This window comes from Apteryx mantelli, chromosome 2 (assembly GCF_036417845.1).
Source record: "Apteryx mantelli isolate bAptMan1 chromosome 2, bAptMan1.hap1, whole genome shotgun sequence".
Taxonomy (NCBI): Eukaryota; Metazoa; Chordata; class Aves; order Apterygiformes; family Apterygidae; genus Apteryx; species Apteryx mantelli.
In genome coordinates this window covers 40,359,932-40,384,220 of record NC_089979.1, presented here as the reverse complement: position 1 = coordinate 40,384,220, position 24,289 = coordinate 40,359,932, and the positions used below count along the sequence as shown (strand labels likewise).

Below are 24,289 nucleotides of genomic sequence, written 5' to 3'. Positions count from 1 at the left end.
TTTTAGAGGCAGAGAACCAGAAGAGATCTCCTTTGAATGCATTTTGGTTTAGGTGGTAAATTGCATCCAAATAACCATCAAATAGCAACAAATTTGCTTTTTTCAGATAAAGTATTTGGGGATTAACTGCAAGAATCTTAATGCTTTCTTTAAATCTGTTTAAAGGTGGCAACTAAACCTGGATTATGATATGGTCTGGTGCTGTTGTCCGCCATTGTCAGGATTAGAAGAACGAGAAAAGTCAGTGAAAACAGAAGGTATTTCACAGGGTATCTGGGGCTAGGTTCTGCACAAACAGGTCATATGCTTTTTCCAGGATTCCCTTGTGTAGAACAGACCATCTATCCGCTGCTTGTCACTGTGATGTGACGTACAGAAAGACAAAGGCAGGTCATGCAGAACCACAGCAGTAATCTGTGGTAGACCTGGGACCTGGGGGTCTGTCCCTCCCAAGCACTAGAATAGCAGTGCAACCATCAGATCATTCCTCCCAAATCTGTACCCTTTCTTCTTCAGATCTTCACAGAGAGACATTAATAAGCAGAAACAACATACCTTGAGTGCAACATGCTCTGCAAGCTCTTGTGACCATACTGCTATAACTACCATTGGATTGCTCATCATCTGCTTTCCAGGCTGGCAAGGGGAAGAGAACAAATCCCTTCTGTCTCAGGCTCCCTTCTTACTGTGTTGGTGGAGCTTTACTGTCTTTCAGCCTTTCACTAAAGAGAGGTGTTCTGTGTTTATTCCAACCATTTCTTTCTGCCTTTAAAATCTTCACTTGTAAGGCAGCATCACCCATTGCAGAGCAGTGTCTTCCAGTGTTAGACAGAGAATAAAGAAAAATGCAAAACTACCCCTTCTTATAGCCCACTGTTTTGGATGAAGGGAAAACAATCAGGAAGAAAATTAACATTCACTAGAAAAAGTGGTAATGTATCTTTTTATTTATTTTGTTTTATCTGCCTGTTTCTTAATAACAGTTCTTACCACTGATTTTTCCTAAGTAGGTATCATCATTTGAAGTCTGCTCTATCATCTTCCTTCTTTTTGTGGCCTGCTAAACTATAGAGATCTCTTCTACTTCTAGGGGCATTTTTTTTTTATAGGTAATAACAGTAAGTGAGCCCATTGCTGACAGATTAGCTTAAGGAAAACACATGCCAGATAACATTTCAAAAATTACCTACATAGGAAAGTAGGGGGAAAGTACCAATCTGCCACATATTTGTGGAATTAAACTAGCTGTTGTTTGCCTCACTTGATTTGGGGAAAATAAGCAAACCCCAGGGAAGTGGGGAGAGAAGGGGAGAGCTTGCCTTTTGCCGTTCTGAAGCTAGTGCCACAGATGTCACCAAGCTGCAAGTTCCATCACTTTTGTGAAGAGGATCAGGCACAGAAGGAGTACTTTCATGAATGTTTATTTACGGAAACCTACACTAAGAATTCTTAGAAAGAAAGATGATCTTGGAATTTGTTACGTGCCCTAAGGTGTTTAAAGAATCTCGGGAAATGCCCTCGCTAATTAACCTGGGCAGGAATGGCAGTCTAGCCACAGTGTGTCTGCAAAGCTCACTCAGGAAGCTGGATGAACACCCCAGCAGTTTAGTCCACATGGAAACCTTTTGATCTCAATCAGGACTGCTCTGCTATCAATTCCTGAGCTGTGAGGCTAACTCATACATATTTACAGAGGATGGAGTCACTTCAGACATTTTAAACTTAGTAGCTGAAGCTTTTTAGGACAGATATCTGCTTTTTTGAAAAAGAATGTCCATTAAGTGCCTAAACTAAACCCTGAAACCTGCCTGTAGCATAGAGACTCTGCTACAATACAAATGCCATTGTCTTTACTGAGTGAATAATGTGTAATGAATCTTTCATTCCACACATTTAACTTTTGGTTCATGAATTGCTCAAAGGCAATTCCCATTAGTCATAATCACTTGCTGAGTAATTTCCACAAATTAGTTTTGGCCTATAGCTTCATTGCCAACAGTTCCTTGTTATTAATCATTATTATAAATCGATGCCTTCATTGGTCAGTTCGATTAACTTGCAGGAGACACAGTGTTGCTTTTTTCCCCCATGGGATGAACATAACTCATAGAACTGGACTGCCAGTAAAAATAGCCAGCCTTGGAAATGAATTTTTTTCTGCTGGGAGTTCTGTAAAGCTGCTTAAACTTGCATATATTCAACCAATAAGTTCATTCACAGTAACCGAGCAAAAAGGAAATCTAAAAGCATTGGCTCCTATTTGCCACCATCTTAGCTTGCAAAGACACAGGAAGTGGCTTAGCCTCAGCTGCTGTCCTCTGCCACACGGGCAGGCTCCCCAGCGCTCCCACTCCAGCGCCCTCTTGGCCTCAGCTCCACAGTATGGCCATCGCTCCAGAGCAAGCTTTCCAAGAGCTCTTATTCTCCGTGCGCTGCCACATGTGCAGCTGTTGTTTTGGAAGGAGTCAACAACCCATGCCCAAGGCTGTAAGAAGTGAGGCTGGTGGGGAACAGAAAGGCATGCTCTCTTTAGAGGCAGGAGATCCCAGATCCTGCTTCTCACTAAGTGATAAAGGCAGTGGCAGCCAGGAGCCATTGCCTTGCACAGGGCCAACATGCCAGCAGTCAGCAGCATCTCTTGTCTTGTAGGTACCTATGAGGGGGATATGATAGGCGTAAGTGATGGTGGAGCTCCTCCTCCAGCTTTCATGTAAGATGACAAGAACGTTGCATTGTAGTGTTAAGACTTGTGTGCAAATGGTTGTGATGATAGATTAAAATGCAGCAAAGTCTTAACAATTCAAGTGCAAACTCATGGAGTTATTTACATTTTATTTCTCATTACTGATCACTGTCACAATTTCTATAGTGACTGCTGCTCTGATGCAATCATAGACACCAAATATTATCTCTTTTTATGGATATGATACAAATCTTTGTTTCCAACTGAGTGTTTAAAACCACAGATACCGTCTTCAGGTTCACTGTTTTCACACTGGTCATTTGCAAATTGTGACAGTGATCAATAATCAAAAGAGAAATAATATTTATAAGAGTACCAGTGATCTGAATATTGCAGAACTACATACTGCCTGTCCCCCAGGGTCTCCTCTTGTCCATCCATTGTCCCTCTGTCTCATGTCCCTCTCAAATGATTGTCTATTGCATCTTGCTCTTTTGTGTTTAGGAGACAGTTTAAGGAGTCTGTTACTGATTTATGAGCCCTTTCATGGTTTTAATTCTTTTGACTTGACTGACAGAAACAAATGTCACATTCCAAAATACTGTGGAAAGAAACCGAGATTTGTTTGGATTCCTCAGACCCATTTTCATCATCTGTTTATCTGCTTTGGAATTTATTTTTGTAAGCATTATTTGTGAAGTGTTACTTCATTTGAGCCTTGACTCATAAATTCTATTCCATCAGTGGTCTACAAGCATTTTTATCACATATGTTGGACTTGACTCAGGGCTGTTTGTATAGGCAGCAGGGAAGCTACTGCTCTGTGAACATTCCTGGCATAATAGAGTTAGACCACTCAGCCTGCAGTAGCTTTTACTAAAGAAATTCCTGGGCCAAGCCAGGCACTTGTGTAACTTTGAGAGAGGCCAGCCTAGTGGGCCTTGAAGCCACCACTGCATCCCCTTTGGTTTGTTTTCTAGCCTCTACAGCAGCTGTTTATCCATTGTCATCTCTGAATTGATCCTGTCATTGCAGTTCAGGGAGTCAGAAAGTACCTTTTAGGGAAAAAGGATCAGTTGGCTATAAATCTGGCAGTTTACAGCTCCAAAGGCAAATGCTGCAAAAGGCTTCAGAGAACAAAAGACCATCTGAAAATGCAGTAGGAAGCTATTCCTACTTTGCAGAGGGAAAGAGCTCAGTAGCCAGGGCTGTGTGCATTTTACTTAGCACATACAGTAAACATCTCATATCTATATGGACAGATGCTTTATTCATTAGTCCAGATTTTACTCTAACTTATACAACAGGTCAAGTTAGATATGCACAGAAAGTTTCAGGTGCAGAAGAAACATCAGGTGACAGCAGAGGTTACACATCAATATGTCAAAATAAGCGTCTATAAAACCATTTGCTGGGCTCAGAAAGAACAAGTTGTTCCAGGAAAACTTAGGTAGGAAAACGCAAGGTGAAACAAGAGAGCCCAAGTATAGTGGGTGTATTGTTCTCATAAGATGCAGAAAGAATGGACTTTCAGAAATGGGAGCAATCTGCTCCCTCTTTAAATGGGAAGGGAGCCTGAGTCTGAGCTTAATGAAGTGCTCAGCACAGCTCACATTGTTTCTGTGGAAGCAGAATCAGGCCCATGGGTTACTATTCCAGTGCAGCAACAACTACAAAATGAACCAAGCCATAAATAGTTTAATAAGAAACAAAATTGGGTTTTGGTTGGTTTTTTTATGGGTCTGTTAAAGACTTTCACATCTTTCAAATACACTTAGCTCAGTGGCATCTGTACTTGCAAGAATGGATATTCAATTACCATATAATTGTGTCTTGAGTTTTCAGTCAGCGACTCTCCTGAGGAATAGCCTAAGAGTTCTTTTCTGCAGTGTAGAGCCCTGTGTAAAACTACCCCACTGTAGGTAGAGTGGCAAGATCATGACAAAGATCACTTTGTTACAGTTCCACAAAGATCAGCAGGACTCGACACCTCAAGCTGCACATTGTTCACATTCTCTTACAGCCCATATTGTGGCTGCTGCAAGCCAGCGAATCAGTCCCCTTTTACTGGCACAGTTATTCTTACCAGCCTTATTTCAAAGCAAATAAATACTGAAAGGGTAGAGCCAATTAAATGTCTAGGGTGCTAAATCAGAAACTTAAATTACTTTGCTCTAGCAGCTAGGACTACCTTGCAAGTCCTTCTAGAAAGCCCAGGAAAACCCACACGTACTGGTGTCTGAACCTTTTCTCTGCACGTAAGGATAAGATTTGCAGTTAGGACTGTCCATTAAGTTCCTTAATTGGCAGGAGCAGGTGCTGAGGAAATCAATATAAACCCTGATCTTGAAAACGTTTGCCGCTGTGAACCCATTACAAAGAAGTAGTTCTATGGCTTTGAGGTGAACTACAGCAGAGCAATAATTAATTATCCACCAGTGTCAGAGTCAACAGCACTAATGCTGCCCTTTTTTCTGCCCTATACTCCATGACTTTCACATTCAGGCTTTTTAGTTTATCTTCTCCATCCAAAGCCTTGCTGAAAACAGAAGGTAGTTGCATATATAGACTTAAAGTAGTGTGATGTTCTACATGTGCTTGAGACAGGTTCTCAGATGGACTAAAGAAATTGCTGTTACCAGCCACCTAACATATATAATATTTTCAAAGAAAGCAGTACATTGTTGTTTCTCTGAGAGGTAATGATAGGTCTTTGTCCATTCACTTTGATAGCTGCTGCTATATGTATACAAGTTAAAATATAATAAAAGACTTACCATTAGTTTTTTTGCTGTATAAGAAAGCAGAGAAGTAATTATCTGTTGAGGTTCCCATCTTAGAACTAAACATATGTATTGCCCCACTATTCATTCTTTGCAAATGTACCAAGAGAAGCCTAAAATATCATCCTGTTGTGCACTATGTTTGTGCATGTGAGGGGTGTTTATGTATATACACGTATATGTCTGTATTTCTTTTATGTTATGTGAGGAAGCCTCTGATAATCAGACCTCTGACAATATTAGTGAGAGTAGAATAGTTTCTGCTTCTCTTATTCTCTGTCGTCTATTATCAAATTTCTAACTGAAAGCATACCTAATGAGTTTCAGCACTGTTGAGAGTGTTTATGTGCCTATATGTGAGTATATATATGTGTAAATGCAAAACCCACCCATCCGACAGAGCACATGACATCCTGATGGAGCACATGAAAAAGGAGCATTACTGCTTGCCTTACTGACTCTAAATGCCAGGCTGTTTCAACTGATGGCATCATAACAGTAACTATATTCTGAACTTCACAGTGAACAACATTTCTCAAATACAGAACTAGATTTCATGTTTGTAGTGATGTTAAGACAAGGCCTGGTTTCACGTATGTGTTGCTGGGTGCAACTCAATAAATATAAAAACAGCAATTGCTAGGTAATAAAAGCATAACAAAATTACTATCTGTATGTAGTATAACATAGATAAATCATATAAACATCTTCAGATACAAGATGTAAATTATGGCAGAGATATCATAGTTAGTTTCAATGAGAAGCATCAATCAGCTTTTTGATCTGTACTAATCTCACACCTGATGAGTGCTAAGCATCTTCCTTTCAGTCTAAATAGAAGGGGCAATTAAACACCCCTTTATGAAAGGGTAATGAGGAACAACTGGAGGCTATTACCAAAGCAAATGGCTTTAATCACAAATGTGCATGGTGGTGAGTGTGTCCTGAGGAAGCACAAGGAGACTTCTTCCTTCTTGGGCTCTCTTTCCACAAGCACAGGACTAACTACAGGAAAACCTGGAACTAATGAAGGGAAAAACTGCCTGCTCTTATTTCTGTTTTGGCAGGACAACAGAGCTTTGTGTATGCTGTTTGTGATATGTAGGATTACACAAAAGAAAAGGTTTGTCTCATTGGAAAATTATCTGCACTATTTTTAATTTTGGAAGAAATTCTGAATTCTCCTAACTCAGCGCTCAAATCTTTTTTTAATGTTTGTCCCTTTACCTCGTTTTGACTTTTCACCATACTGACTAAAAAGCTAGAGACAAGACTATTTAGGACAGATTTGCTACAATTTGGAAGCTATCCAAGTAAGAGCTGATATATTTATAATCTTCAGCTGTCTTCAACACCTCAGGTTAAAGAGGAACCACCTATAAGGTAATCCAAAGATTATTGGCTTTCCTAAGCACAGGTAGAACCCCAAGGACTTTTCTGGGACCAGTGAGGTTTAAAAAAGAACAGAATCACAGAATGGTTGAGGTTGGAAGGGACCTCTGGAGATCATCTAGTTCAACCCCCCTGCTCAAGCACGGTCACCTAGAGCACATTGCACAGGATCACCTCCAGGCAGGTTTTGAATATCTCCAGAGAAGGAGACTCCACAACCTCTCTGGGCAACCTGTGCCAGGGCTCTGTCACCCTCACAGTGAAGAAGTTTTTTCTCATGTTCAGATGGAAGCGTCTGTGTTTCAGTTTGTGCCCGTTGCCTCTCGTCCTGTCGCTGGGCATCAGTGAAAAGAGTCTGGCTCCTTCTTCTTGACACCCTCCCTTCAGATACTTGTACGCATTAATAATATCTCCTCTCAGCCTTCTCTTCTCCAGGCTGAAGAGTTCCAGCTCTCTCAGTCTTTCCTCATAAGAGAGATGCTCCAGTCCCCTAATCATCTTTGTAGCCCTTCACTGGACTTGCTCCAGTAGTGCCACATCCCTCTTGTACTGGGGAGCCCAGAACTGGACGCAGTACTGCAGATGTGGCCTCAGCAGGGCTGAGTAGAGGGGGAGCATCACCTCCCTCGACCTGCTGGCAACACTCTTCCTGATGCACCCCAGGATACCATTGGCCTTCTTGGCCACAAGGGCACATTGCTGCCTCATGGTTAACTTGGTGTCCACCAGCTCTCCCAGGTCCTTCTCCACAGAGCTGCTTTCCAGCAGGTCAACCCCCAACCTGTCCTGGTGCATGGGGTTATTCCTCCCCAGGTGCAGGACCCTGCACTTGCCTTTGTTGAACTTCATGAGGTTCCTCTCTGCCCACCTCTCCAGCCTGTCCAAGTCTCTTTGAATGGCAGCACAGCCCTCTGGCGTATCGGCCACTCCTCCCAGTTTTGTATCATCAGCAAACTTGCTGAGGAGGCACTCTGTTCCTTCATCCAGGCCATTGATGAATAAGTTGAACAGGGCTGGACCCACTACTGACCCCTGAGGGACACCACTAGCTACAGGCCTCCAACTAGACTCTGCGCCACTGAGCACAACCCTCTGAGCTCTGCCATTCAGCCAGTTCTCAATCCACCTCACTGTCCACTCATCTAACCCACACTTCCTGAGCTTGTCTATGAGGATGTTATGGGAGACAGTGTCAAAAGCCTTGCTGAAGTCAAGGTAGACAACATCCACTGCTCTCCCCTCATCTACCCAGCCAGTCATTCCATCATAGAAGGCTATCAGATTGGTTAAGCATGATTTCCCCTTGGTGAAGCCATGCTGACTACTCCTGATCACTTTCTTGTCCTCCACATGCGTGGAGATGGCCTCCAGGATGAGCTGTTCCATCACCTTTCCCAGGATGGAGGTGAGGCTGACTGGCCTGTAGTTCCCTGGGTCCTCCTTCTTGCCCTTTTTGAAGACTGGGGTGACACTGGCTTTCTTCCGGTCTTCAGGCACCTCTCCTGTTCTCCATGACCTTTCAAAGATGATGGAGAGTGACCTAGCAATAACATCTGCCAGCTCCCTCAGTACTCGTGGGTGCATCCCATCAGGGCCCATGGATTTGTGGGTGTCAGGTTTGCCTAAATGATCTCTAACCCAGTCCTCCTCGACCAAAGGAAAGTCTTCCTTTCTCCAGACTTTCTGCCTGTTTTCCAGGGTCTGGAATTCCTGAGGGCTGGCCTTAGCAGTAAAGACTGAAGCAAATAAAGCATTCAGTAATTCAGAATGTGGTGTTAGACTACTTTCTATATAGTAATGATTAATAATCTTTTAAACTTTCTTTGTTAAGTGATGCAATAATGTGTTTGAATCCTCTGTGAAAAGGTAGCGCTCTGTATGCTTTTACTTACCATCTCTTTTCATGGAAAGTGAGTCAGGATGCTTATGCCTTGAGTGAGGTTATGGGAAAGAACATTTGCTGTGCATCTCTGGAGTCGCAACTGACCCCAAGAACAGGTACCTGGACTCACATCTGAGTGCAGCAGCAGGTGCCAACTAATTGGTCTCTAGGTCCCAAGTTTGAGCCTGCTGAAAAATCCTGTCTTATTGCCCAGAGGCTTAAAACATCCCAACGCCCTCTAAAGGCAACCTGGTGCATGGCAGACAGGAAGATTCATTCAGCTTTTTGCACACCTATTTTACCATGTAAAGGAAATGGTTCAGTAAGGCACAGTCAAAGGAGACAAGAATATTTAGATGTGCAGACGTACTCTAAAGCATATCTCTTTTCCTCTAGGCTCACGATATGAGACAAATTTTGAGGTACAAAATTGTGGCTGTGTGTTCAGGGGGTTCTGTAAGCTTTCTGTATCTGATTCTTTTGGTAGCTGGGGAATCTTCCCACCACCTAGAAAATCCAGCCACTCACACAGCAAATAAATGTCTTTTGGTACTGAAATATATACTGTTCCTCATACTACATAACTGCATACGTAATGTGTAGGGACAACACCGCCCCATCACAAATGAGAGTAGGAGAACAATTAGTATCACTACCACTTGCTAGCCAGTGGAGCACAGCATGGAGATCCTAGGGATGCTTGCCAGACAAATGATGCAGAAAGAAAAGTGCTGATTCCAGTGGAGCCCTTAGTATCTATGGGAGATGCAACAATGAGCCCTCCTAAAACTGACAGTGAGTAAAGGATGGTTCATTTTGCTAAGTCCAAACATGCCTACTCTGAAATCCATCTTCTCTTTGGCTGATTTCATGCACTGTCTCTGTGTCATACCAAAAACAAGCTAAAAGCTGTGATGTAAATAAGATGTCTGCTGGAGAAATGTGTTTCTTATTATATGCTTTATAAAGCAAAATCAAGTCAGCATTTCAAAAGGTGCTTTGAACAGCACAGGTAGCATCTCTTGGATAAGCATTGAATCCTTTGCTTACACTGCAAAGAAAGAAGCAGGAGTCAGCTGAGACCAAACTTCCCAAATAGGAAACTGTATTGGAGTGATTTGCATTCTAAAATGGGAATTTTTTTGGTCTCACTTCCAGGACAATGCCAGTAGTGTTATATTGCATTTTCACCAACACGGGATACGAGTATGCAATAGACCACTGAACTCATAAAATAAAGAAAGATTGGTTTGATATTCCCTTGCAGCCAGTAATGTTAGGAACAATTAGAATAACTTAAAAAGGAAAAAAACTCTGTGGTGTAGTAACCAACAGTGTGCATATTGGTTAGCTTATAGCCTGCACAACAATGGAAAAAATCCCTAAAAGGAATACTGAGTATCTCTCAAGAACAAAGACAAGTTTCAAGTATATCTCAATAATAGATTTTATTTTTTTTCCTTTTTGTAACTCTTATTTCCAGTTTTGTATGTCTAAATGTTGCAATTGGCCAGGATACTCTTCATTTGCTCTTAGCTTATATATAGCAATTTGTTGTTATTGTTGCAAAGATGGTTCAGGCTGAGTTGTTTGGAATGTTGTTGCTCTAAGAGCAATGAATCTACTCTCTGTGGAGTGTATTTTTAGGGATAAATCTTATAAATCAAATGCATATTTCCAATTAACCATGTGTGAGATCAACCATGTTGAATAAGGGTGGGGCTTCACTGGATGACTTTAATTAAACAATTAGGAAGATAAACTAACAAACATAAGGTGTTAGCATAGCAAGATAATCTTTATTTATAAGCTGCATTTAACACCATTTCATTCATGAGTTCAGTTTCCACTGACCATCTGCCACAGCTGCTGTCAGCTTCACAAGTCTTCTGAACTTTGCCAGTCCTGGTGTTAGACTTCAAAAGACGCTGCGCCCGCCCACCACTATCACACCGATTCATAGACCATATTGTAGCAGCGTGAAGCAGAGAGTGCTTTTGGCAGGAATGGAAGAGACTATCCCTGTGTTTCACTTTTCTCATTCCAAGGTAGCAGACATTTAGCTGGATTAACTGCACTGAAGTCACTACTGCTTGAAGAAGCAGCAGCAGGTTCAGCATCAGAGACCTTCTTAGTAATCAGAATTTTGTTACTCAGAACCATTTGAGAAACAGTTGGAACAAAACCTTCTGTTGCATAATTGCAGCCTCTTTTCTTAATCAAGGTTCATAGCAAGATCAGATGAAATGCTTTAGATATTTTGAAGTAGTTTGTATGGTACAGAAAAAGAAGCTTTTAAAGGAGTTTCTAAAATTTAGATTATAGAAACCTTCCCTGAAACCTGGAAAGCAAGTAAATATGGGACACTTAGCCATATCTATGACTTCTGTCAATGCAGTCTAGTACAGCCGATTACAGCAAACTTTGAGGGATATTTATCAAGGATTAATTACTTTGAAATTCTCTTTAATAAATGCAAGAACATACTAGTCCCTACTAAATTTCCCCCTTTATATTCAGCCCACAGACTTACTCATTTCTAAGGCTTGTGTGAATCTTGACACGCATATTTGCCATATTGATACAGAGGTTTTTGCTGACATTGCTTTCCATAGACTCCCATGACCACCCAGCAACTCTGAGAAGAGGTTTCTTAAGTTCTGTTCCCTCCCCTGGATTCACAGTGGCTGAGTAGGAGCCATTCGCACTTCTACTTAAGAGTTTGTGCATTTGGTTTTGGCACATCGGAACAGTAACAGGCTATTCTGCTACAGGTGCAGAATACCCTGAGTTTCAAATCCCTGTTTGCAGACTTTCTCACCTTTTTAAAAGTTCATGTTCTGGGCTAACATTTCCAAGTGTATGTCCGATTTGGCAACCAAAGAAAGTAAAGAAGCATCCTTTAAGTATACTCAGGTATAGATAGCACTTAATAATTGTGCTATTATTCAGCAAATAGCGTGTTGTTTACAAGATTGTAATTATTTCCTTATGTTAACCCTGTTGTTTTGTCATTTCATATAAAATTATTGGTTAGATCACAGCTTCCTTTAAAGTATCAGTCACCTTCTGTTACAGACCTCTGATGCATTTCTTTAGCACAAAACTTTGGGTACGCTTTGCAAACAACACAGGTCTATGCTATGCTTTCTACCTCTCTTCAGTGTTCTTTTCTTTTATTGCCATTCTGAAAATAGAAAATGCCTTGTGAAATAAAAAAGACTTGTGGACTCCACAGGAGCTAAAATATAGGGAATGTGTAGTATCCTGAGGAGGCACATGAAGTTGGAGATAGTCTTTCTTTTGAGCCGTTTGAGGAGATGTATTCCTGGGACCATTGTTTCTTCCCATTGGTGGATCTCCCATGAGAATTATAGTAACCTGGATGCAATCGTTCCTCAAAGCCAGCTCTGTTCCCGTAGATGATCAGTTGGACCAGCCTAGTTTTTATTGTTTATACCATGCCTAGAGTGTATGCCTACATAACTTCAAGCATGCCAGTCTCCTGGATTTCCCCACTGAATACATATGAATTACAGGTTGGTTCCTGCACTACAGGTGGACCTGTGGCAGCCCAGCAGCACCTCGTACATCGCCGAAGGTACGGTCACCGACCTGCGAGTACCACACAACACATCCCAAATTCTGCTGCCCTCCCTCCAGCAGGCCAACATCCAGTACACGTAAGCTTGTGTTTTATTTTCTGTGCATCACTCCAGAGATTTCGCCTCCAAGGCAGGTCTGTGTCTACCACACCAAGTGTGTTTGAAAATATGTTCCACTTAGCAATTAGAGTGGCTGAGAGCTAGACTTTCTCAAGAAAATGACCATTTTTAATGGAAGAATGGAAAATCTCCCGCAGGCAGGCAGTTTTAATTAAATGTCCTCCTTTGGAGTCAAAGTTAGTGTTTTCAATGTATACGAAATCACATCTGTTAAGAGCAGGGTTGTAATTATTGTTACTAGTTCTACAGTCTGCTTTGCCTCTCTCTATATTTAACAGGAGCTGGGTTTGTTTACAAGCCTGCTGTAAACGAGGAAGCAAGCATTAGTCATGAACTATAAAAGAATGTGCTGGGGTTTTTTTATAACTTTCCATTTCTAGTGACCCTATATAAGTCATGTAGAACAACTACACGTGAAGGATCACATCTCATTTGTAGTGTTCTTTAAAAGCATTCAAGACAGTTCTGAAGTATATATTTATCATATGATATTTATCAATATGCTGTATTTATAATAGACAAGGGGGGTGATCTTGTCATTAAAGCCTTATCAGTGAGCTGCTGAAGCATATGGATAATCAGCTGATGAGTTATTTGATTTCTTAAACATTTCCTGAATAAAGCCCTATGTGAGACTATTTATATTTATTTCTCAGTGAGAAGAGAATGTTGTAAAATATATTGTATATTATATGCACTGTTATCAGTATTTCATTTTTGCTATGACAATGATCTCTTTCTAAATCTGTCTTTCTAAAAATATGAAAACAAATATAAGGAAATTAATTATGCAGGCCAAGTAGCCGGAGCTATGTGGGTTCAACACCATTTCAGCTTTGTTTACATTTAAAAATGAGTTGGTGATTTCTGTAATTGTTTTCCTGTGCCTATGTAAAAATGTCCCTGATTACTATGCCCCGTCAGTTGTATTTACATGTCTGCTGCTGTTCCTGCTCATAGTAATCACCTTTAATGACATGACAGAAGGCCATTTTATATGTGTTATAAATACAACACTTGAAGAACTTTACTTAGGTGCAAAGCAGAGCATGCGAAGGTAAGAAGTGCTGGAGCAAATGCTCTCTGCAGTAACCTGAAAATGCGTTGTTGTACAAATACTAGATTACAGTACATTGGTTTTCCACAGGCTTCTGTGATACTTGGTGCCCCATGTGAACAGCGTGCGTTAGAAGGAAGCTGGACAGTATTTTGTTAATTCCAGAGTGTTTCTTCCCTCTCCCTCTGCACCTCCCAGCCTGGTGGTGCCCTCAGGGCCTCAACTGTCAGACCACTGGTAAAAAGGTCTCCAGCTGCCAAATGTTACTCCCCTTGATGAAAACCTGGAGTTTTTCCAAAGAAGTTAATGTCAGATTTATTTTACTTATATTTTTGGCACACTATTGGCAGAGAAGCTAAATTTCTAAATCTATTTTGGAACTTGAAAAACTGAGGCAAACACCTCAGTGTAAAATCTCAGCGTGACTGGGTGAAGTTTGGCTAAGTTACAAGAAATTTCTGAAGGCAGGAAGCATTAAGTAAGCATAAAGTGACCAGCCCTTTTCTGCAAGACAGGCTTCTCTTCCCAGTGCTCAACCCTCTGACAGTAAGATGGTCATGAAAACAGGCCAGACATCAGATCAACTCTTATTGCACCACAGTTGTTTAGATTGTATTCAGATCTGAGGAACTGAAAAGCCTTGGGATGTTATAAGCATACATAGTACACAATCATTTAAAAGTAAATAAAGACTATCAAGTCTCATTTGGAGCACAGACACATAAACAGGAGTGGGGAAATTAAATATATGTATGTAAGATTGAAGAAACAGAGCTTGATCCTGGTAGGTACTTAACACACTACTCAGAATTCAGCAAATCAGGTAAGTGTTTGTTTAACGTATTAAATATCCTAGTGATTTGTATAAAAATATTGTTTTAATCTAATTACAGGGTTAAGCACTTTATAGTACTGGTTTTAGAGTGTAAAACACTTTGCAAGTCAAGACTATAAACCCTTAGTTTGCTTAAGAAAAGTTACTGATGTAGAACAATATAATTCCTAATTATACAATTACTTCCATAATATATTTAAAGGATATGGATAACCTTTACTTTGATACATATGTAGATAGATCTATTATCTCTTAAGGTATATGCTGAGCAGTTCATTTAAGATCAGAGTGAATGCAATTTCTCTCCCTCTTTTTCTGATCATTGCAGCTAATGCCTATAAGGGCTTTCAAAGGTCGAATGTGACCATCACTTTGCAGAAATGATGAGTTAGTGGCATGGTGATTACACATCAACAGGTTTTAGGAATTCCTTTTGAGAGAGGGTGGTATACCAGGATTTCCCTCAGTTTTGTATTGATGTCTCTACTGATGTCGCTGATGATATTCCCAGCTCCTGCCACTGTGTGATGGAAGGGATTGATGTGCCAACCTCTTGAATATAATTCCTTTTAGATGTTTTCTACAGTATATTTTTATATTTGTATTATTGTGTTTTGCCAAAAATTAGGAAAAGCTTTCAGCTTAAACCACTGTTCCCATATTTCTCTCTTCATACCAAAACCTCTCTGTTTTTATGCAAATGCATTTAAGTTACACTAACTTAGTGTTGTTTCATATTTTTCATGATTTATTTTAAAATAACTGCCAAATAACTATTGCAGAGTAGAGATAAATATAAATAACAAACCATATTTAAGATTTCGTCTTTGTTTTTGTTTGTTTTGTTTCAGACAGAATGATAATGCTGTTCAAGTTCTACATTTTTTATTGTTTTGCCTCTGAAACTTTTGGTTATATGTAATATTCAGTACCAGTATAATACTCCTGAGAGAAAGCTTGTACATGTTTTTCTGAGGATAAAAAAAAAAAAAAAGTTTTGAAATCAATTTTTGAATATACATGATCACATAGTATAACTGGCTTGTAAAAGAAGACAACAAGTGCTGATATATAAACATAATCTGACTACTTATAAACACATGAAAGTGGCTTCTTCTTCATATTGGCTACATTATTTACATCATTCTGTTTTATCCACTTAACAAGTTCATTTTGAAGACACTGTTTAATTTCAAAACAATTGGAATATTTATTTAACAGCATATATTCAAATAAGCCTGAAGCATTTTATTGTCAAAATGTAACAGATGAAGTAACATCAGGATGCTTTAATTCTTGGTATATTTCTTCTAAAAGTGATTGTTGTTCTGGGTTAGCTTGTGTGTTCTACTCGCTTTTCAATAATAGTGCTATTTTTTTTATCTAGGATTCTCATATCAGACCTACAGAAAGCAATAGAAAAACAAACTGGACGGAGGTCACAAAGAAATCGAAGGTCCCTCCCTGGCTACAACTATGAAGTATATCACTCGCTGGACGACGTACGTCGAAATTCATATTTCACCTCTTATCTATTACCCCATTGTCTTTAATAAGGCCCAAATTTCACTCTGTGTACAAGTTACAGTTTCTTGTTGGTCTTCAGAAGTGTCCTAAATGTTTCTTCTGTAAATGTAGGCTCCTTTTAAAAAAAACCATTATTTTTAATACTTGTATCCAAGGCTTATCTTGTACTTGGAACTATCTTTCAAAGCTTCTGAGTTTTGTTTTAAAAATAAGTCTTTTGGGTTTAAATTCTGGTGGAATAAGAGACTTCAGAGGCTGATAAGTCTCACTGAATCATTTAAGTAAGTAAAATGAGCACAAATAAGTATTTGCACAAGGGGTCCAAAGACTTAAAAGCATTTAGATAAAGGTCCTTTTATAAGGCATGCTATTCTGAAAGATATCTCAGTAAATAATTTCTGTTGATTTCAGTGTACCAGCATATACAGATAACAGGCACTGCTTACACCCTGACTTTGTCAAATTCTGTTCTCATGAAGGTGAGATCACAAGGATGCTTGCCAAACACCACTGGGGTGTTCATCAGGATTTTTAGTTTTCTGGTTTATTTTTCTTGAGCGTGGCCTTTTCTTCACTGACTTCATGTTTATCCCTGATGCTGTTGCCCTTCTTGATTTGAGCAAGTACCTGGTCAAGAGTTCCTTTTGTAGGGCAGCAGATGAGAAAAATCAGTCCCTTTCAAAAGGGCTGAACTCTACATAGAAGTTTTAGTATCAGGAACTGGAGTTCTTGGAAATCCAGGTGTTTCAGTTTGCTCCAAAACAAAGTCACTAGACTGAGCATATGGCGTGCTGCACCTCCTCAAGATCTGTGAAACAAATAATGAAAGTAGGATTGACTTCTGCAGGTGCTCCTCTCCCACCAAATCTGTTCACCATACTGTGTTCTGGCAGGAAGATTCAGGGGCCTGCTTTCTTTATTCCATTCTTAAGGTTTGATGAAAGTGGCTGATTAGCCCAATTTCCAGATTTTCAGTGAACAGCTAATGCATTCCATAAATATCCAATAATCAAATGGAAAAAAAAAACATGCAACTGAAGGCTGCATCCAACCTCTGGCAATAGAGCCGTGAGAGCCCATTGGTAGTTCAAGTCTGAAAACAAAAACAAACAAATAAGACAAACATAAAACCTACAGAAAAGTGAAAAAATACACCGAGGACTAAGAACTGAGATTAATAATAAAAATGTTACATCTGCTTCCCAAGAAATGCGAAGATTGAAGCAGCAATTTTTCTGTTTTTGCAGATCCAGGGTTGGATGCATCATCTGAATAAAACTCATTCAGATCTTATTCATATGTTCTCTGTTGGAAAATCCTATGAAGGCAGAACTCTGTTTGTACTCAAGGTAAAGATTAAATAGTCATTAATGAGACCAAAGTCTGGAATCAATGGCAGACACTTGTGTGTGTTATAGGATGTACACCAGAAATGCAGGTGATCAACCTTTCCTAAGGAGAAGATGTTACGATCTAAGTATCTCTCTGCATGTGGTCTCCAAGGAACAAAAAATAAAATGTTGGAAAACTAAAAGCCAAATCCTGTTCATTTGGATTGGATATACATGGCGATTATAGGACAAGGAAAATTAGCAGTATTTGGATTTAAGGGAATTGGAAAGTCTGTGTTTGTAGCCAACTTGTAAAACAATTATCCTAGAGGCAGACCCCAGAAGACTCTGGATCCCTTCTCAGCATGTGCCACATATGTTTCCTGTTTAGTTATTGACAAAATTCCTGGACTGAGCACTCTCAACTCACATTATTAGGGTGATAAAGAGCGTCATAAAGGAGGAAAAAAGTTTACTCTAAATGTACTTTCTTTTCATCCACCGTTGCAGAGTTCTTAAATTGGATTCTGCATCATGCTATTCCTCTAGCATTGTTTTTCCTCACCCTGCTCCATGTGATAGCTAAGAACATTTCTCATAAAGAGGAATTGACAGATCTGACTTTTTCTGTGATTTTTTTTTCCCATAGATCCACTTCATTAGCTTGGCTGTACGTGCATATCATTTCCCTTTGAAAAGAAAAAAAGTTGTGTTCCTTCATACAGGAAAATTCAAAATGTTCTAGTGTTTCTAATATTCTCTTATTTTTTCATTTTTGCTTCTCACTAATGTCAAGAGATCTATTGATATTTCTATGAATATTTATACTTTAAGTTAGGTAAAAGATCACAGCCTTACAAGAAAGCTGTCTGGATAGACTGTGGGATTCATGCAAGAGAGTGGATTGGACCTGCCTTTTGCCAGTGGTTCGTGAAAGAAGTAAGTGTTTAATGATTTACAGTCAGGCAGCTCCTTCAGTTCAAAAAACATTACATACTTGTTATAACTGATCTAATTTGTTACTAGTAGGAACAATAACTAGCTATTATACAGCTTTTTTTTTTTTTTTTTTTTTTTTTTGTAGAACATTAAGTGCTTGATAAACGAAGCTGATAGTGACAGGCAGACACAGCTAGGCACAGGGCAAAAATATGCCAGATACATGTTGGCAGAAACATGAAGTAGGAATTTATTCCAAGACCTAAAACTGTGGAAATTGTAATTCTGGTAATGGTCCAGGTAAGTCCATGCCAGTGTGTACTGCTTTAGAACAGTTTGGTAATATCTTTACCTTAAGGACTTAGATTAAAAAAGACATTTCTCTTTTGTGTAATTCCGTAGGAACAGGAAGCTAAAAACATAGGCAAATTTGAACCAAAATGATGGATTTTGCATTCTCTGAATATCAAGTCATTCTCTAATGTTTGTTTGATCCTATCTTATTGAATTTATTCTCCCTTAATCCATGAAAGCATTGTGCAACACCCTAATTATATTAGAGCGCATCTTTATTAGTTAGCTGAGACGATCATATAACTCAATATGAACCGTATGGACTTCCCTAACAGTCCCAGCAGTATGTGAGGCAAGTACAGAAATAATGAGGCCACTACAGTTGGGTTGAGCCTCCCAGCCTGGCTCCTGATGCGTGGATAGGCTAACCCAGGTGCCCAGCGGCCCTGAATGCCTTTAGTCTCTTAGCTGAAGATAATATCAGGCTGACTACGAAGATGGACAATACCGGTGGCCTCTGACAAGCCCTGCCGCATTGTCACTGAGTTTCAAGTCTAAAAGTGAGGCTACCTGTGCTCACAGGTTCAGAGCTCTCGCTCCCAACTAATGAGTCACGGAGAAGTACCTGGGTCTGCACTGTGATAGAAAACCCAGCAACAGATATTTGCTATGGGTAACAGTCAGGTTCCAATGGAGTCCCATTAACTTCAAGCCTTACTCAGCTGAAAAGGGCCAGAAAAAAGCCCCTGACCGTGGAAATATTAGAGAAATGTGGAGGAGCAGGGAAGGATTTGGAGCTGTGAAAATAAGTGGAGCTGATTAGGGGGAACTACTTTGAAGGCAACCTGCAAAGGCAAATGAATCTAATGCAACCCAGAATTTGTGTCTGCAGCAAAAGATTAAATAAAAGAATTTGTTAGCCAAGATTTTAAAAAGACTACATAGGATACATAGGATACATTAAAATGTGTCACTAAATATTGCAAACTGGAAAGAAAGGGACTCTGTTATGTGTAATTGCTATGTAGAAAGCACTAGATTTTAGCCACAAGTGATATGCTGTAAATTTATTTATCAGACATAAATACATATTTATCCAAAGTTAAATTAGTCCCTCATAGAAACAAAGAAGCAAAATTTACAGACTTTCTGAAAAAGTACAATTAAATATGCATATGTGTTAACTAAGAATATTTAACCCCTCTTCATTGGGTATGTGTTGCGAGAAGGGAAGCACAATTCAGATATCAAATTACCCAGACCGCCAATTTAGGATTTTATCATTGTTTCAAAATCTGAAATATGGTTCACAAGCTGCTATTCAAATTAACATGAAAACTAGATTCTGTTTCAGTTTTAGGGGAAACAGATGAGGATTTACATTACATCTGACTTGACTTTCTTCCCTCTAATAAATGCTGTCACTTGATCCATGTCAAAGAAGATGTATTACCTTGAAATATCATTCATACATTTTCAGAAAAAAGTGTGCAAAACATGTAACATTAAGATGCACTATTCTTTGCTTCTGTTGCAGAAATTTGTATTTTAAATCTGAAAGATTAGAAAATTCAAGAAATTTAATTTTAAAATGTCAAGAAGCAAGTGCTGATTGTACTTCTTCCTGACAAAATGTTCTAAGAGTCCAACAACTACTATAAGGGAAAAGCCAACCAAGATCAAGTGCATCACCTTAAGGGATTGGTCTGATCTGGGGGACTCATATCAAGGTGCAAACAAGCCATCCCTTTGGAAGTACAGTAACCCCACCACTTTCATTCTCGCATTCTCAAAAGCCTAGTGGTCCTTCTTAGCAAAAAGGGGAAAATTGACATACGTTGACCTGATTCAGCAAACTTGCATCTCAAATGCAAAATGTGTCATTCTTTTCAGGCTCTCCAGGCTGTTATATTTTAGAAATATTTAAGATTTGTACAGTTTCCTCAAAGTAGTTCTGTTCTCCTTTGAGTGTGAGCCAGCTTACATTGCATTGCACATACTCACATTTCTTTAATGTGAGATTGTTGTGGGGTTTTCTCCTGAATTAGCAATGCTACCAATGTACTGTCTGCCTCCTCTGGGACACAACCTAGGCAATATCTAAGGTCTTTGCTGAAAAAGTGTTCAGAACTACTTTTGAGCTTTCTGGACTTGATCAAGGTGACTTGATAAGTTTGGTCCAAGCATTGACCCTGCTAGACCACCCACGACAGTTCCCTCACCCCTAACCACAGGCCCACTGGAAAGGAGTTGTATAGTAGAAGAATCTAAACCTGCAACTCTAAAGCTCTGCTTTATCCTGAAACACTGCATCATCCCTTAAAGATGGGCTGTAATAGAGCTCCTCTCAGGAGAATCCCAAATCTGAAAGGGATTCTCAGTATGCTCTTCATACTTGAAACCTGAGAAGCACATCTGAAAGTACAAATTCTGAAATGTATGTGTCCTATGATCCCAATTAGTGAGTTCCCAAATTATCCAAGAGCATGTGTTTACACTTCATCTTGCGCCCACAAAGCAGACAGACAACCCCAGACAGAGAAGTTAAGGGGCTGAGGGCAGATTTGTTTTTTAAAGCCGACATTGATATTGATTGCTGCCAAAACCAGGACTGAATCCTGTCTTTTCACTCTGTAATAATGAGCTAAGAGAAACACACAGACTGTCCCAGGAGCAAAATGGCAACACTTACCTCCACCATTCTGCACTTGAGACTGATTTATGAATCACGTTGTGGGATGCATACTGCCAATTAGCTGGCCATCAGGCTTGCAACCATGCCCCAGAGACCAGTTTTTACCAGGAATTTTGCAGAGTTCGAGACCTCACATTCTTCTTCAGGAATGTTTGTGAAGTGTTTGACTGTAAAGACAGGATACCTAAAATAACAGAGCAGACACATATACAGAGCTGTGTAAGGATGATTGTGTGATCAGAGCCAAGGTCCAAGCAGGAAACCAAGGTAGTGTTAATGTTAAAAGGGTTGGCTCTCATCCTCTGCTGTGCAGGCTATGTGGCTACGAGGCCATAAAGCTATAAGTATTCTGAATTTAAGAACTGTTGAAAGCCAGTGTAGCATTTCTACTCATTCTGCAAAATTCTGCAGTGTGTGTCCTGATGGACAAAACATCTGCGATACGCTACATCGTCAATCAGGGAATCATTCATTCAATCATTCCTTCCAATGCTGAAGTCCACACTGTCAGGAAAAAAGCTTCAAGGTCTGGGTGACTTCAGAGTATTGCTGAATTATGTCAAAACTGTTAAGCTTTTAGGATTCAGGAAAATTACTTCCCTTTGCTATCCATAATGACCGAGCCTCAAAATACTGACTTCTCTCCCCTTTTGACTATGAGCTTTAGACATCAGTTTTTGGTCCACTTCATAAATACTCTGATATCAGGGGTCTGTAAGATAGTTATGTGGAGCAACACACTAGAGTTTGTTAAAAGTTATATGCTTGACCTGTCATTTCTCAAGAGACTTAAGTCTTTTGGACAGAAACAGCTGAAATGCCACATTCCCACAATCCAGTATTTCACACTAATATTAATTTAAAGAATGCTCATGACTGCTGCATTTAGTGGTTCTCTGAGACAACGTAGTTAGTTCATTTCACATTATATGCTTTCCATCTCCATTTTTTGGAGTTCTCCAAAACACAGATTTTGAACTAAAAAGGAAAGAAAGCAAGGACTTGACTGTCCCTTCTTATACACTGTATCAGAATACCATTCCTGTTCCTGGGGAAGGATATGCCACTACTCTTAATATATCACAGAATCACAGAATCACTGAGGTTGGAAGGGACCTCTGGAGATCATCTAGTCCAACCCCCCTGCTCAAGCAGGGTCACCTAGAGCACATTGCACAGGATTGCATCCAGGCGCATTTTGAATATCTCCAGAGAAGGAGACTCCACCACCTCTCGGGGCAACCTGTTCCAGTGCTCTGTCACCCTCACAGTGAAAAAGTTTTTCCTCATGTTAAGATGGAAGTGTCTGTGTTTCAGTTTGTGCCCATTGCCTCGCGTCCTGTCGCTTGGCACCACTGAAAAGAGTCTGGCCCCATCCTCTCGACACCCTCCCTTCAGATACTTGTACACATTGATAAGATCTCCTCTCAGCCTTCTCTTCTCCAGGCTAAACAGGCCCAGCTCTCTCAGCCTTTCCTCATAAGAGAGATGCTCCAGTCCCCTAATCATCTTTGTGGCCCTTCGCTGGACTTGCTCCAGTAGTGCCACATCCCTCTTGTACTGGGGAGCCCAGAACTGGACGCAGTACTCCAGATGTGGCCTCACCAGGGCTGAGTAGAGGGGGAGAATCACCTCCCTCCACCTGCTGGCAACACTCTTCCTGATGCACCCCAGGATACCATTGGCCTTCTTGGCCACAAGGGCACATTGCTGCCTCATACTTAACTTGTTGTCCACCAGCACTCCCAGGTCCTTCTCAGCAGAGCTGCTTTCCAGCAGGTCAACCCCCAACCTGTCCTGGTGCATGGGGTTATTCCTCCCCAGGTGCAGGACCCTGCACTTCCCTTTGTTGAATTTCATGAGGTTCCTCTCCACCCACCTCTCCAGCCTGTCCAAGTCTCTCTGAATGGCAGCACAGCCCTCTGGCGTATCGGCCACTCCTCCCAGTTTTGTATCGTCAGCAAACTTGCTGAGGGTGCACTCTGTGCCTTCATCCAGGTCATTGATGAAGAAGTTGAACAAGACTGGACCCAGGACTGACCCCTGGGGGACACCGCTAGCTACAGGCCTCCAACTAGACTCTGTGCCACTGAGCACAACTCTCTGAGCTCTGCCATTCAGCCAGTTCTCAATCCACCTCACTGTCCACTCATCTAACCCACACTTCCTGAGCTTGTCTATGAGGATGCTATGGGAGACAGTGTCAAAAGCCTTGCTGAAGTCTAGGTAGACAACATCCACTGCTCTCCCCTCATCTACCCAGCCAGTCATTCCATCATAGAAGGCTATCAGATTGGTTAAGCATGATTTCCCCTTGGTGAAGCCATGCTGACTACTCCTGATCACCTTCTTTTCCTCCACATGCGTGGAGATGGCTTCCAGGATGAGCTGCTCCATCACCTTTCCAGGGATGGAGGTGAGGCTGACTGGCCTGTAGTTCCCTGGGTCCTCCTTCTTGCCCTTTTTAAAGACTGGGGTGACATTGGCTTTCTTCCAGTCCTCGGGCACCTCTCCTGTTCTCCATGACCTTTCAAAGATGATGGAGAGTGGCTTAGCAATGACATCCGCCAGCTCCCTCAGCACTCGTGGGTGCATCCCATCAGGGCCCATGGATTTGTAGGTGTCAAGTTTGCTTAAATGATCTCTAACCCACTCCTCCTCCACCAAGGGAAAGTCTTCCTCTCTCCAGACTTTCTCTCTTGCCTCCAGGGTCTGGGGTTCCTGAGGGCTGGCCTGACCAGTAAAGACTGAAGCAAAGAAGGCATTCAGTAACTCTGCCTTCTCTGCATCCTTCGTCACCAGGGCACCCACCCCATTCAGCAAAGGGCCCACATTTTCCCTAGTCTTCCTCTTGCTGCTGATGTATTTGAAGAAGCCCTTCTTGTTGTCCTTGACATCTCTAGCCAGATTTAATTCCAAACGGGCCTTAGCCTTCCTCGTCGCATCCCTGCATACTCTGACAGCATTCCTATATTCATCCCAAGTGGCCTGTCCCCCTTTCCACTTTCTGTAGACTTCCTTCTTCTGGTTGAGTTTTGCCAGGAGCTCCTTGCTCATCCATGCAGGTCTCCTACCTCCTTTGCTTGACTTCCTACTCATAGCGATGCACCGCTCTTGATCTTTGACTACTGTCTCTCAGACACCTG

The 24,289-nt window shown here is 40.8% G+C and overlaps 1 protein-coding gene across 1 annotated transcript in view; it reads left to right on the top strand.

Moving 5' to 3' along the window:
• Positions 1 to 24,289, top strand: part of CPA6 (carboxypeptidase A6) — an 82,573-nt gene that overhangs the window by 38,750 nt on the left and 19,534 nt on the right. Inside the window, exons 3-6 of the mRNA XM_013942799.2 lie at positions 12,299 to 12,423; positions 15,745 to 15,859; positions 17,132 to 17,233; positions 18,050 to 18,154. Of these exons, the coding sequence (XP_013798253.2) occupies positions 12,299 to 12,423; positions 15,745 to 15,859; positions 17,132 to 17,233; positions 18,050 to 18,154 (447 nt within the window). The remainder of the gene's footprint in view (positions 1 to 12,298; positions 12,424 to 15,744; positions 15,860 to 17,131; positions 17,234 to 18,049; positions 18,155 to 24,289) is intronic.